The 12,326-nt window shown below is 38.3% G+C and overlaps 4 protein-coding genes and 1 non-coding gene across 9 annotated transcripts in view; 4 read left to right on the forward strand and 1 right to left on the reverse strand.

Moving 5' to 3' along the window:
* Positions 628 to 3,908, forward strand: LOC104736583 (E3 ubiquitin-protein ligase MIEL1-like). 3 transcript variants are annotated; one of them, XM_010456595.1, is made up of 12 exons: positions 628 to 1,110; positions 1,222 to 1,783; positions 1,863 to 1,950; positions 2,059 to 2,118; positions 2,198 to 2,230; positions 2,394 to 2,471; positions 2,614 to 2,657; positions 2,740 to 2,780; positions 2,889 to 2,971; positions 3,064 to 3,155; positions 3,240 to 3,351; positions 3,439 to 3,908. In XM_010456595.1, the coding sequence occupies exons 2-12, from the start codon at positions 1,602 to 1,604 to the stop codon at positions 3,547 to 3,549; spliced, it is 924 nt and encodes a 307-aa protein (XP_010454897.1). In that variant the 5' UTR covers positions 628 to 1,110; positions 1,222 to 1,601; the 3' UTR covers positions 3,550 to 3,908. The 3 variants fall into 3 exon arrangements, with proteins under 3 accessions (XP_010454897.1, XP_019090412.1, XP_010454896.1); XM_019234867.1 differs by having other exon boundaries at positions 1,878 to 1,950; XM_010456594.1 differs by having other exon boundaries at positions 628 to 1,783.
* On the forward strand, positions 4,036 to 5,641 carry LOC104736585. 2 transcript variants are annotated; one of them, XM_019234868.1, is made up of 4 exons: positions 4,036 to 4,255; positions 4,922 to 4,973; positions 5,088 to 5,250; positions 5,357 to 5,641. In XM_019234868.1, the coding sequence occupies exons 1-3, from the start codon at positions 4,162 to 4,164 to the stop codon at positions 5,242 to 5,244; spliced, it is 303 nt and encodes a 100-aa protein (XP_019090413.1). In that variant the 5' UTR covers positions 4,036 to 4,161; the 3' UTR covers positions 5,245 to 5,250; positions 5,357 to 5,641. The 2 variants fall into 2 exon arrangements, with proteins under 2 accessions (XP_019090413.1, XP_010454899.1); XM_010456597.2 differs by having other exon boundaries at positions 4,037 to 4,255; positions 5,354 to 5,641.
* On the forward strand, positions 5,858 to 8,913 carry LOC104736586 (DDT domain-containing protein DDR4). Its single transcript, XM_010456600.2, has 11 exons — positions 5,858 to 6,185; positions 6,389 to 6,499; positions 6,609 to 6,695; positions 6,805 to 6,842; positions 6,945 to 7,026; positions 7,129 to 7,235; positions 7,315 to 7,453; positions 7,545 to 7,637; positions 7,757 to 7,877; positions 7,972 to 8,014; positions 8,397 to 8,913. The coding sequence occupies exons 1-11, from the start codon at positions 5,994 to 5,996 to the stop codon at positions 8,653 to 8,655; spliced, it is 1,272 nt and encodes a 423-aa protein (XP_010454902.1). The 5' UTR covers positions 5,858 to 5,993; the 3' UTR covers positions 8,656 to 8,913.
* Positions 8,986 to 9,069, forward strand: TRNAL-CAA. The gene has a single exon. It is a non-coding gene; the product is annotated as a tRNA-Leu (tRNA).
* Positions 9,160 to 12,326, reverse strand: part of LOC104736587 (ABC transporter F family member 4-like) — a 4,712-nt gene continuing 1,545 nt past the window's right edge. The window contains exons 2-5 of one of the 2 annotated variants that reach the window (XM_010456602.2): positions 11,360 to 12,295; positions 10,576 to 10,751; positions 10,261 to 10,484; positions 9,160 to 10,165 (exon numbers count right to left, since the gene is read on the reverse strand). In XM_010456602.2, coding sequence (XP_010454904.1) covers positions 9,352 to 10,165; positions 10,261 to 10,484; positions 10,576 to 10,751; positions 11,360 to 12,295 — 2,150 coding nt within the window. In that variant the 3' untranslated portion in view covers positions 9,160 to 9,351. The remainder of the gene's footprint in view (positions 10,166 to 10,260; positions 10,485 to 10,575; positions 10,752 to 11,359; positions 12,296 to 12,326) is intronic. The other variant, XM_010456603.2, reaches the window with a different exon arrangement.

Raw genomic sequence — 12,326 nt, forward strand, 5'->3', positions numbered from 1 at the left:
TACTTAAAAATCTCCTCACCTGAATCTTTTTCGTCTGTGAGTCAGACGTCGTCGTCGTCGTCACCTGAATCGCCGGAGAACTTATCGTCGTCGTCACTCTCTGAAAATTCTGATCGGTGGAGATCGTCTGATTTGAAAGTTCGTTATCTTATATTAGTATGAGATTATAGAATTTATCTCTCTTGTTTTACGTTTCTGTGATTAGATTTAGATCCTTCTTCGTTCTTTGGATGCTCTTTTTTTTTTNTTTTTTTTTTTTTTTTTTTTTTTTCTTGGTAAATGTCTGTGTGTTTCTAAATGTGTGGTTGAATGATTTTATCTCGTAAACTCTGATTGTGTTCTGTTTTCTTAGAACGAAATTGGAAGATTTCGAGAAAAAGAAGAAGACACCAAAATCCTTAGTCTAAAACCCTTGAATTGACCTAAAGCAGACTTCTTTGAATTGAATCATACCAATGACCATGAGGTAGTCTTTTGAGTTTGGCAGGGTTTCTTGGGGGAATCTTTAATATAGCTGTGGAGGGGCTTTTAGGTGTACTGTTTCAAGAGAGTGAAAAGGTCAGGTTTTTATCCATGGAAATGAAGTATGTAGGTCATTGAGCANAAAAAAAAAAAAAAAAAAAAAAAAAAAAAAAAAAAAAAAAAAAAAAAAAAAAAAAAAAAAAACTCGATTCATCTTTATCATCTGAGCCTCCTTACCCTTTATGTGGGTTTTATCTTTTGGACATTGTGCAATCTTGATTCAACCTAGGCGTTTCCCTTTCTTTGATTTGGCCAAGAGTGCTCTTTGTTTTGTCATCTATCTCATCTAAGGTGGATTAAGCAGAGTGTCCTTCTCATAGTCAGTTTTGAAGAAGGCGGCTTGATTGCTCACTTTATTTTTTAGTCTGATTAATCTCAGCTATGGTCTCCATAGTGAGTTTCCTTAGAGCATATTCCATGATGAAGTTTTTGCTCTCCCTCAAGCATGCTGTAGTAGAATATTATGGGTAAGGGCGTCAAAAAATTTGTATTCCAAGACAGGCGAGCACTCTTCAGGCTTTCATTTCCTTAGAATTTTCCGATCCGTATGTTGACTGAAGAAAATTTGGTTCAGAATGGCACCGGGAGGTAGGTCTGTCCTCGTTTTGGACATCAACCCATCTCTTTAACCCGGTTATTCCCATTTTTTATGTCAGTCCCAAACCTTGTTTGATCCTGTTTGCGTTCCTTTTAAAATAGGTTGGGCATATCTGGTTTATACTGGATATATTTCAAGGACTGAAGTGAGCACTCAATGTGCTTAACTTTTATTTCTATATGAAGGCTCCATCTACCAAGAGGGCTGTGTTTAGTTGTTTAACAGGATACTTGTAGATCTTTTTGTTTTGGTGATTCTTCCTTTTGGAGAAAAAGCTGATTGGAGCCGTTTCGAATTTGGATTGGTGTGCTGCAAATGTAGATGGAAGCAACAGTTCATCGATATGTTTGCTGGATTTTCAGGTGACAGATAATGTTTATGAGATGAGGAATATATCTTCTAAATCTTTTCTAACTTGCAGGTTTCATAAGCTTTCCATCAGCTAGCAGTGTCTGCCATTTTCACTGACTGATACTACGTAATGGGAGATGTGTATGTCAACTTCCCTCAGCAACCACAGAAGTCTGAACGAGAAAAGGCTGAGATGTCAAGAAATCTGCACCCTCATTCAATCAATGAAGAATCTGAATCGTCAACTCTAGAAAGGGTAGCGGCAGAGTCATTAATAAACGAAGTTCTTGGTAGAGGACTAATGGAGCATGGGTAATTTTCTTGCTTCCTATATGTGTGTTCGTATAGTTGAGCATGCTTCTTGGATTAATATCTCTTATTTTTCTGGCAGATGTCCGCATTACAGAAGAAGGTGTTGCATTAGAGCTCCTTGCTGTAATGAGATCTTTGGTTGCCATCATTGTCATAATGAGGCAAAGGTAAAATTTTTATATCTGAAGTTAGAGATGTCAGGAAACTGCATTTTGTAACTTCTATATATCTCAAGATCTGTATTGCTGATTCTTGTAATCATGTCTCTGAAACAGAACAGTATAAATGTAGATCACAAACAGAGACATGATATTCCTCGACACCAAGTTAGACAGGTAAAATAGTTTGTGTATCTTGGTTGCTCTATGCACATTCGATTTTCAGTTAAAACGATCTCCATCTTTTTCTTCACAGGTTATTTGCTTACTCTGTGGCACTGAACAAGAGGTATGTGTTTAACTCTTATCCTTTCTCTTAACTTTTGCTGCATTTAATAATCAGATTTTTAGAGCCACCAGTGAAGGAGCTTAGTCTTCCGTTAATAGAAAAGATGCTATCAAATATTTTCTTAACTTTGTTGAGTAACACTTTTCTCTGGCCTCCACCACAGGTTGGCCAAATTTGTATCCACTGCGGAGTGTGCATGGGGAAGTACTTCTGTAATGTCTGCAAGCTCTACGATGATGATGTAAGTTTTTGGAGGAGAATTTGTTTCCTAAGCTCGTTTGCTGTATCCATTTTCTTTTCCATTATGCTACATAAGAGGCCTTAAGATTTCCTGGCTTCTTTATTGTTACTGGTTAACCATTATGTTGCTATCTTCTTTCCAGACGTCTAAACAACAGTATCACTGTGACGGGTGTGGAATCTGCAGGTACATTCTCGGACTCCTCTTTTATGTACTTCACCGCACTGTAAATTTATTCATAACTAAAGTCTTACTTCTTTTGTTCCAGAATCGGTGGGCGTGAAAATTTCTTCCACTGTTACAAGTGTGGTAAGCCATTTTTTTTTTTTTTTGCATCATATAAGCTTTCCTTTACAGGCCGGACACTGCTATATTTTTGGTTTGTATAATCTGACAATTTCTCTGATTCTCAACCAGGCTGTTGTTATTCAATCCTCCTCAAGAACAGTCACCCTTGTGTTGAAGGAGCAATGCATCACGATTGCCCCATATGCTTTGAGGTATTAGTTATTGTCAATTTTGTTTCTTCTTCTCCACAATAAAAAATGAATGTCCCTTGTTGACCAAACTATTCTGGCTGGTTTCCCTCCAGTTTCTTTTTGAATCAAGGAACGATGTGACGGTTTTACCTTGTAGACACACAATCCATCAGAAATGCTTGGAGGAAATGAGAGATCATTACCAGTAAGCACATAAATAACTCAGTTGCTTATGTCATGTGTTATTGTAGATATTTTTCAGCTGACGAGAAGAAATTTATGCCTGCAGATACGCGTGTCCACTATGCTCAAAATCTGTATGCGACATGTCAAAGGTGTGGGAGAAATTTGACATGGAGATTGCGGCTACACCGATGCCAGAACCATACCAAAACAGAATGGTAAGTATGGAACTTACTTAACTTTACAAACTCATCTTTCAATCAAGTATAACTAGAACGCTTTTTTGTCGAAAACAAAAAAAACAGGTTCAGATTCTATGCAACGACTGTGGGAAAAAATCAGAGGTACTGTACCATGTGGTGGCTCAGAAATGCCCAGACTGCAAATCATACAACACTCGCCAAACCAGAGGTTGAATCAGATGCAATCAAGAGCTTATTTTCACTTGAACAAATAGTGTCATTGGCTCCTTTTACCTGAAGACTTTATCTCTCGAGTTCTTCCTCTCTCTCTCTTTTTCTTCAGTATTCTCACTGGTCGTCTATGTCTCCTTCGTGCGCTGTAGTAGTCTGCTTTAGTTTCCATTAGAAGATGTCTCCTTTATCCCAACTTTGAGATTAATAATTCTACGGCTTTGTTAAATAGTTTCATTTTAATCTGATAAACAACCCCAAATCAGAACTTGTGGGAACAAATTTGTACCATCATTTTATCAGCTGTCCAGTCTCCAGTGTATGAATAAAATCTACTCCTGATTAGGAGAATGATTTAGGTATTTTCAAAACTAACATCTTGAATATAATAAAATTCCGGTTTAGCTATTTCGTCAACCGGTTTAGCTATTTAACTTAAATATTTCAAAAGAGAAAAGAACGAGTTTGGATTTTGGAAATATTTGAACTTTGAAACTCAAAAATACACAAATAAGTTTGGAGACCGAAATTGCCCAAAGGCTAAAATTTCACACGTCTCAAAATAATTGCGTTCCCTCCCTCCCAAATACACACGATCTCTCTCTCTCGGCGATAATGGCGGAATCACCGTCGCACAGTGACGCGCAGCTCGTTGCTCATCAATCTCCTGGTCATCAAGCTGAATCGGATCTCACGTCTCTCGTCTTCGGTTTGTTTTCTTTTTTCCCCCTTTGTTAATTCAGAATTCGAATTTCGGACTGACCTAGAAATCAGGATCGAGCGTGTGTGTGTTCATCATGTTTGTGAAATCAAATGCTCTTGTGATTTGGTGTATTCGACGAGTTTCTTCATAGCACATTGTGGCTTTAATCGCTTCATCTAAAACTTGAAATTCGCATTCCCTTTTGTGCTGAAAAATGCTATAATCCACCTGTGGAATCGAGATCTGTTTTAGAATCCGCCATTGATACTTTGAAGATGTGCATCATTATCATTGGGTTGATAAAAAATTTGGAATCTCGGAGTTCAGAACAGTGTTTGTTTGACTCATTTTGGCTTATGCAATTGCATTAGCAGGCACCACAAGTCTATATTGAAGGTTTATCATGAAATGTATCATGGATTTGAGATTACAAGTCAAAATGTTATGTCTATTTTAAGGATTCTGTGTGCTCTGAGATGCAATATCTTTAACTTTTGGCTTATGCAATTGCAATGAGCAGTGACTGTAAGTCGTTTTGGGGTTGAGATTACTGGTCAATTTTGTGTGTCTATTTCATTTTGAACATTGTATATATCGTAGATTTGCTGTTGCAACTTGCAACCTTTTAGCCATGTTTATTCTGATTATGTTTTAAAACAAACGTGATTGTAGATATGTCACAGCAAGTTCAGATGGCAATGGAGAACATGCTCAAGATGGTCAAGTAAGTATTGTTTTATTTGTTGTGCCTACTATTCAGCAGCTTAAGAACTAGTGATTACTTGCTGAGTGCTGATCCAATGCCTCTTTCTCTCTTGGTTGACAATTTCCCTGGCAGTGAGATCGATCAAAACTCTGTTGGAATTAAGGAAGAGATTGAGAAATCAAAGGATTTTGCAATGGAGAAGAAAAGGATTCTCGAGGAAGAGAAGGAACAGTTTCAGAAAGCTGCTTACACTATTCTTGACATGCTAAGCAACAACAGCCGAGGCTAAAATCCGGTACTCAGATTCTTAACCTCTCACAGCTTCACTTTTAGACAAATGAAACTGCTAAAGTCATGTTCATTTCCCTGATTCTGTACTTCCTCATTTCCTCATGTAGCAGGAGATGCTCTGGACTGGAGAAAACTCTACTAGGTAAAAGAAAACATTACAATGTCAATAAAGAAAGACTCTTAACTGGTTTTGTTTTGTACCCTTATTGAGTCCATCTTATTCATTTTAAGGTATTAGTCCTCTTATAACAAAGGGTGAATTCAGAAACAGATAGCAAAATGATCAATGATTTGCTCCACATGTCAGCCTTCTCAGAGAATCATACTTTTGTTTTGAGGTTATGCGGACCAGTGATTTTTTTTGGATAGTATATATACAAGATTCAATTAATGTACTGTTTAAAGTCGTGTCGAACAAAAAAAAAAACCTACTGTTCAGAACCAGGTAGTACAAATATAAAATTAAAGTCGGATTACTAAATGTTTTCAAATTAAGGGGACTGAAAATACAAAGAAAGACTAAAAAGGGAAAATAATAACCCTAGGTTGTGGTAGGGTAAAATAGTAAATTAGTAAAATAATCCCACTTTTGGCGGGAGAATTCCCCCAAAAATTTCTCCAATTTCACAACACTCCTCCTCCACTCCCAAAAAAACCCATTCATCTTCTTCATCTTCATCTTCTTCATCTTCATCTTCATCTTCTTCTTTCACTTTCTCTCTCTCTCTCTCTCTCTCTCTGACAAAAATGGTAAAGCTCCGCCCAAGAACACCGGTTGTGACCGAAGCACCTGAACCGAAGTTGGAAAAAGAACGAATCTGCGAAGACTTGATGATTCTCTCCGACGATTCGGGCGACAACGATTCATCCTCCTCCGATTCAGCGGTCAAACACTTACGCGGACGTTGGGAGCTTGCTTCCGTTCTCAATTTCTTAAATGTATACCCAGAACCTCTTTTTTCACTTCTTCCTTTTTCGTGTATTNTTTTTTTTTTTTTTTTTTTTTTTTTTTTTTTTTTTTTCAGACGAAGAGTAATTTTTATTTCGTGTTAATCGATATCTAGGGTTTTGTTAGAGATGTTGCTGTTTGGGTGTCTCAATTTCATGGAAAAAAAACTTAAAACATTTTGGTGTTGTGATAGGTCTTTGAACCACTTGTTTCGGAGAAATTGAAGTTAACAGCTGAGGAGATTGAGATGGGTCTTATCGAATCCAACAACACAAACGCTCAGCTTCACATTGCTCTTTTAAAGGTTTCGATTTTGTTCTGTTATTGACCTTGCAGGCTGTTTAATGGATTCTAACAAGCTTAAGGTTTGTTGACTTATAAGAAACCTTATGGAACTCAATTTTTTTTCACAGGGGATACCACCGGTAAATAAAAACCTTGACGATGCAAATGCATGGATCACGGTGTTGTGTAAGAAACTTGCTCCATGGTGGCCATGGGTAAAATGCCACACTAAAACTTTTCTTGCTAGCTTATGTTATATATCCTCCTTTGGAACAGGTTTATGTTTGTTTTCTTTATTGACTACTGTTAATGCAATTATTGTAGATTGCTACTGGTGAAATTCCTTTAACTGCTAGCAAAGGGTAAGTGGTGTGCTGAATTTTATGTGAATTTATAAAGTTCGGATTTATTTCATTCAGGTTGTAATGGTATTGATGAAAACTTCTCTTCTGCTGTATGGTTAGGAAGGAGATATCTGAATACCAGGGACTTAACCCTATTAATCGCCTTAAGTTTCTCAAGGCACTTTGTGAGCTTCGAGTCCAAGTAATTTCTTCTTGTCATTTAGTTTCTGAAGATCATTACTAGTTGCTTTTGTTACTTTTTCTTATAAGTTTATCCTGTTGTTTATGTTGGTTGATGGTATAGCAAGATGATGTTCGTTCTTATATTCAAGAAAATACAAAAGAAGAAGACTTGGATTCCCATTTCCGCAAAAGGAAGTTAGGAGGAGATGGAAAGAAGACTTCTTACTGGTAGTTTACATGTCCTATACCTAGGTTGCTATGTTTTATATTTGGTGTGATAAACTTTTATCTTTACTTTTCATTCTAGGTTTGATGGTAATGACATGAAAGGGTACAGATTATATAGGGAAGTCAATGAATTCTCAAAGAAGAATGCTTTCTCAGATAAATCTTGTTTGAGCTGGGAAATTGAAGCAACCAATCTAGATGAATTTCAGAGAGTCGCTGTAAGCTTTTTGATTGTTTTTTGTGCTTCTACTCTTTAAGATGTGTGGAAGTGTTCTTTTCATTCAGTATGTTTTATGCTGTTATTGGCAGAGAGAGTTATCATCAAGCAAAGCTTCTTCTTTGGCTGCAACTGGCGAGATGATTGAGACAGAAGCTATATCTGTGGTTGAGAAATATCATAAAGTATTTCTCTTTTTCCCACTGCTAGTAGCCGCATCTCTCAAATTCTTTCATTATTCTTATGCGCACATCTGCTATATCATGTTTTTTTAACGGTGTGTTCATTCCTTCTGCAATAACAGAAGAAAGAAAGGGCCCTGAAAAAGAAAATGAAGCTAGAGAAGGTCGTTAATGTCAGTTTCTCCCGTCCTATGCGAATTACCCGTTCTTGTCGTAACCGCATGCCTGCTATTTACACCTTTGGTAAAGTCATATTTTCTTGCGTTTCTGCTGTGTGTTTTGATATACTATTTACCCATTTGGCGTGGCTTATTAGTTTGCTTATCTTATTATGCAGATGACTATGACAAGATGATCAGTGATGCTGTGGAGGAAAGAGAGTAAGAGCTTGACTTCTTTCTTAATACAAGTTATCTATCCACCAACACTTAGCATATAGATATTAGATAGTATTTTCGTTGGGGTCAAATCTGATGAACTAGATAGAAACCACTGTTGATCCCACATTAATAGTGGAGATGTGTATATTCGTTTGTCATGTGATTCTATCTGTCAATGGTATGCTGAAAACCGAATGTAGTATTAGAAACAGATCGGTTGCCTGATAAGTTATGGAACTGCTACCATGCTCTCTAACGCATTCCTCTGGCTCCTCTATAGTAAGAGATGCAAATTGATCCACTGAGTGCTGCTTTGAGTCATTTTGATGCAAGAGCTTTAGCATGAGAAAACCCCCATCATTTACTTTTTTTTCTTGATCAGGGAAACGGATAAAGATGAGATAGAAGGCAGGGAGCAACAAAGTGCCTCATTGGGGTCAAACGAAAGTTCTGAGGGTAACAAGATAAAGTTAACAGAGGATGAAGAACCTGAAATCAATAAAGAGGATGAAGCACCTGAAATCACTAATGACGATGAAAAAGAGAATGAGAAAAGCAAGGAGGACGCAGAGTCAAAGGGAGAGTACGGTGTCAAAAACAGGTTGAGACAAAGAGTTACCAGGAACTCAGCCCTCTGCTAGTTTAAAAACCTCAATGTTGTTAAAGAAATGGTAAAAGCTTTTGAACCAGACGACATCGGTTTGTCTGTTGGTGGAGAGACCAAGCTTTTGATTAGATATGGTTTAGGACTTGGGAGATAGTTCTTGTTTTGGTGGTGATATATGATGATGTACTCCGTTCGTAACAGTGTAGATCTGACTCTTATTATGCTGTATCGCCTATCTATATGATATAATGGTCAATTATTTTCAGGAAAATACTTAGGTCTGTTACTGTCTTCTTCATTTGGTTCATCCACTCTATAGAAGTTTTGAATATATTATTTTAATAATTTAAAATTGATTGTCAAAGTCAGGGTGGCCGAGTGGTCTAAGGCGCCAGACTCAAGTTCTGGTCCTCGTAAGAGGGCGTGGGTTCAAATCCCGCTTCTGACATTCTATTTTTATCAAGTTTTGTTTTTAGGTTTACCAATCCTTATCATGTACGAGACATAAAAATAACATTCGATCCATACAGATAACATAAATAACACAATGTCCCGCTATTTAGCATGTTGTTTTATTTTGGACATTATATTGATTCTAGTTTGGATGGTAAACATAGCAAGTCAGTAACAATACTAGTCGCACATACCAGTAAACTAAATTATCTGGTCACAAAAAAGATGCTTAATGTTTCCATCATAATACAGAAGTCTGAAAACAACTAAAACTGGTTCAAGACGATTCAGTGGCTCCACCGTTTGATTTGTGACTCTGCGATATGATTCTGAGCTTCTCGTATGAGTCAGCACACGAGTGGGCATAGTCAGACAGTGCCCTGAAGATCTCAGGCAATCTGATCTTCAAACTGTTGAGAGATTTCTCCCTCACCTGAACACAGTGCCTTTGGTGAGCTTCTTCTTCCTCTTCAAGCCTTTTCTTTAGTGTCTCCACTACTATTCTCCTCTCTGTGACATGATCTCTAGAGCTTGTTGTTGCGTCATCCCCACCTTCAGCTTCCTCCGTTGGTCCTCTTTTCTGCAAATGTTTCTGATACCAATCCTCAAAGCCTTGCTTCTTCCGTATAAACTCCCTTCGGGTCTCTTCACATTTCTCCTTAAGTTTTATCTCTTCCTCCTGATGAAGCAAGATGGTTTTGATGACTGCGGCGAACGATGAGATAGCTGATTTGGCGACTTCATCAGGAAGTTTCTCAAGACGGTCGTGCCATGAGTGAAGAAGGGATTGGATTGGCGGACGCTGAGGCCGTGGAGGAGAGGAGACCTTCTCTTTAAGACTGCTCTCGATGGGGATAAGGTTTAGCTTCAACCAGCTGTTGAGACAGTTAATGTACTGCTTCTGGTGGGTCACGAGTCTATCGAATTGAACATGCCATTCTTCTAAGACGGTGCAGAACTGCCGTGTCTGATGGTGATGTTGCTTTGTGGTTTCTTTCTGAGAAGTTGAGATTTCAAGGGACTTTAGCTGTCCAACAATAGTTAATTGCGTGTCGTGGTGTATGCACATGTTTGTCCACATCTTCGCCATCCTGCAGATCTCACGAGTCGATAAAATTGGTTAGTGAGAGAGAAGGCTAAGGCTATTGCTTCACAGAGAACTACTTTGAAAAGGAGAGAACTTTACCCTTCAACTAAAGCGACAAGTCTTGGATACAACTGGTCATCCCTTAAACGGTTTACTTCTGAAACCGTTGAATCCATGGACTGCATGTCAACGATATATCTTGTGTGTAGATGACTCACAGCCGCCTTTGTTTTCTCCACGGTCTCTGCACTTGCACCTCGTTTTTTATGCCTGTTGAGTAAAGATACCTTTTTCTGATACTCTATCTTCATAAGCTCGCCTTGCTAGAGAAAGAAAACACCACACCACAAATGCATTCAACTAGACATCCTTAACTTTTGGTGGAAATGATCATAGAGTTTTAAGTTAAATTACCTTCACTTCATCATAGAGTTTCTTCTCCCATGCTAACAATTTATCCAACACAGTAGCATGAGTTTCATGCTCATCTGATTCTTGATCATCTTTTCCACCTTCACCATTCGAAATGCCTCTTAACGATTTATTCCAAGTTATAACCCGCATAACTCTAGCAGAATGATCAACATATCCTGAAAAGGAAAAATTTCAGAAAATATCATTTTTTTTCATCAGCAAGAAAGCAAGAATTGTCCAATAAACATTCAACATAAACAGTAGAGACAGATCAAGTAATGGAGGGTTAAAGTGTTGTTTAGTAAAATCCAGAACTTTGTTAAATGGCTTTAAACTGAAAAAAAAAAAAAAAGCAATTAAGAAAACTACCAGATCTATTAATTTAAGGTTCATCTTAGATTCTCATAAAAGTTAAATCACAGACCAAAAAGTGCATCAAAGACTCATACTTTAAGAATATTTGCACACACCAAACTCTCTTTTGGTTTTCTTTTTTTTCTTGTTTCAATTAGAGAAACAAGAACCAAACTATCTAAACAATCCAATCACACACACATTATGAATCACTTAAAAAAGAAGCAACCAAAGTTTTGGTTAAAGCTAAGGGAATAATAATTACTAATCCGAATGTCTCAAATCTGAGGAAAAACAAATATCAAACTACATTAGAATAAGCTTTGATCATTGACTAGGGCCACACTAAACTCGTATCTTGACAGTGACACTCAATAAGATTCACACACATAAATGCTCAATCACAAGGAATGAGAGAGGAGTTCAATACCTCGGTTATCTGCAAAATTGGAGTGGTAATGTAACCTTGTAGCTTCAAGCATCTTGGAAACCTCTTGAGCACACTCAGATGCCTTGAGGAATCTATCATCAATCTCATCAAGTATCTTCATCAAATTCACACTTGGATGACTTGATGCAGTAGTGGTCTTAGCAACCGCACGCCGAAACTCCGCTGGAGCAGTAGTCGAATGCTCAATCTTAGCTTTCCCTTTCTTCTTCTTCTTCGCCTCTACCACCACTTCTTCCTCCTCTTCCTCTTCCTCCTCCTCCTCCTCTTCCTCCTCCTCATCTTCCTCATCATCATCTTCTTCTTCTTCTTCTTCTTCTTCTTCTTCTTCAACTTTCTCCGGCGTCTTAGGCTCCATCTCCTCAACTACCTTATGAGAAACAGAGTTCTTCCGGAATATCCCAGATCTTTCTTCTTCTTCATCTTCTTCATTGAACTGGAAATGATTACTCTGATTCTCATACCCATTTCTCATCTCTCTATCATCTAAATTAGGTCCAGGCATATTCTCCACCATGAAAAAGTAATCCCAAGCCATACTATTCCCGGGAGAAGCACTCACAATCTCCGGCGTTGTCTCCAATCTCTTCTTCCTCCCATTACTCCCAACGTTCTCCGGCGTCCTCGGAGAAGTCTCTTCCTCCACCACCTTACGAGCGGTGGCGGTGGCGGTGGCTCTACGACTCACACCCTTCCCATCCTCCTCTTCCTCTTCTTCTTCATCATCATCATCATCATCTTCCTCCTCTTCCTCAATCACCATACCATCTAAAGTCCGAACCTTTCGACCTCTAACAGCCATAGTAGGCAAGCTAATGGCACGTTTAATCGGGGAAGGAGAGAACTTAGGCAAAGGAGGAGGCGGAGGAGGAAGATTCTCAATAGGCGGAGGCGGAGGAGGCTGAGGAGCAGCCGGATCTACATTGTTACGGCTCTGTTTCTCGTAATG

This window comes from Camelina sativa, chromosome 13, assembly GCF_000633955.1.
Source record: "Camelina sativa cultivar DH55 chromosome 13, Cs, whole genome shotgun sequence".
Classification (NCBI taxonomy): Eukaryota; Viridiplantae; Streptophyta; class Magnoliopsida; order Brassicales; family Brassicaceae; genus Camelina; species Camelina sativa.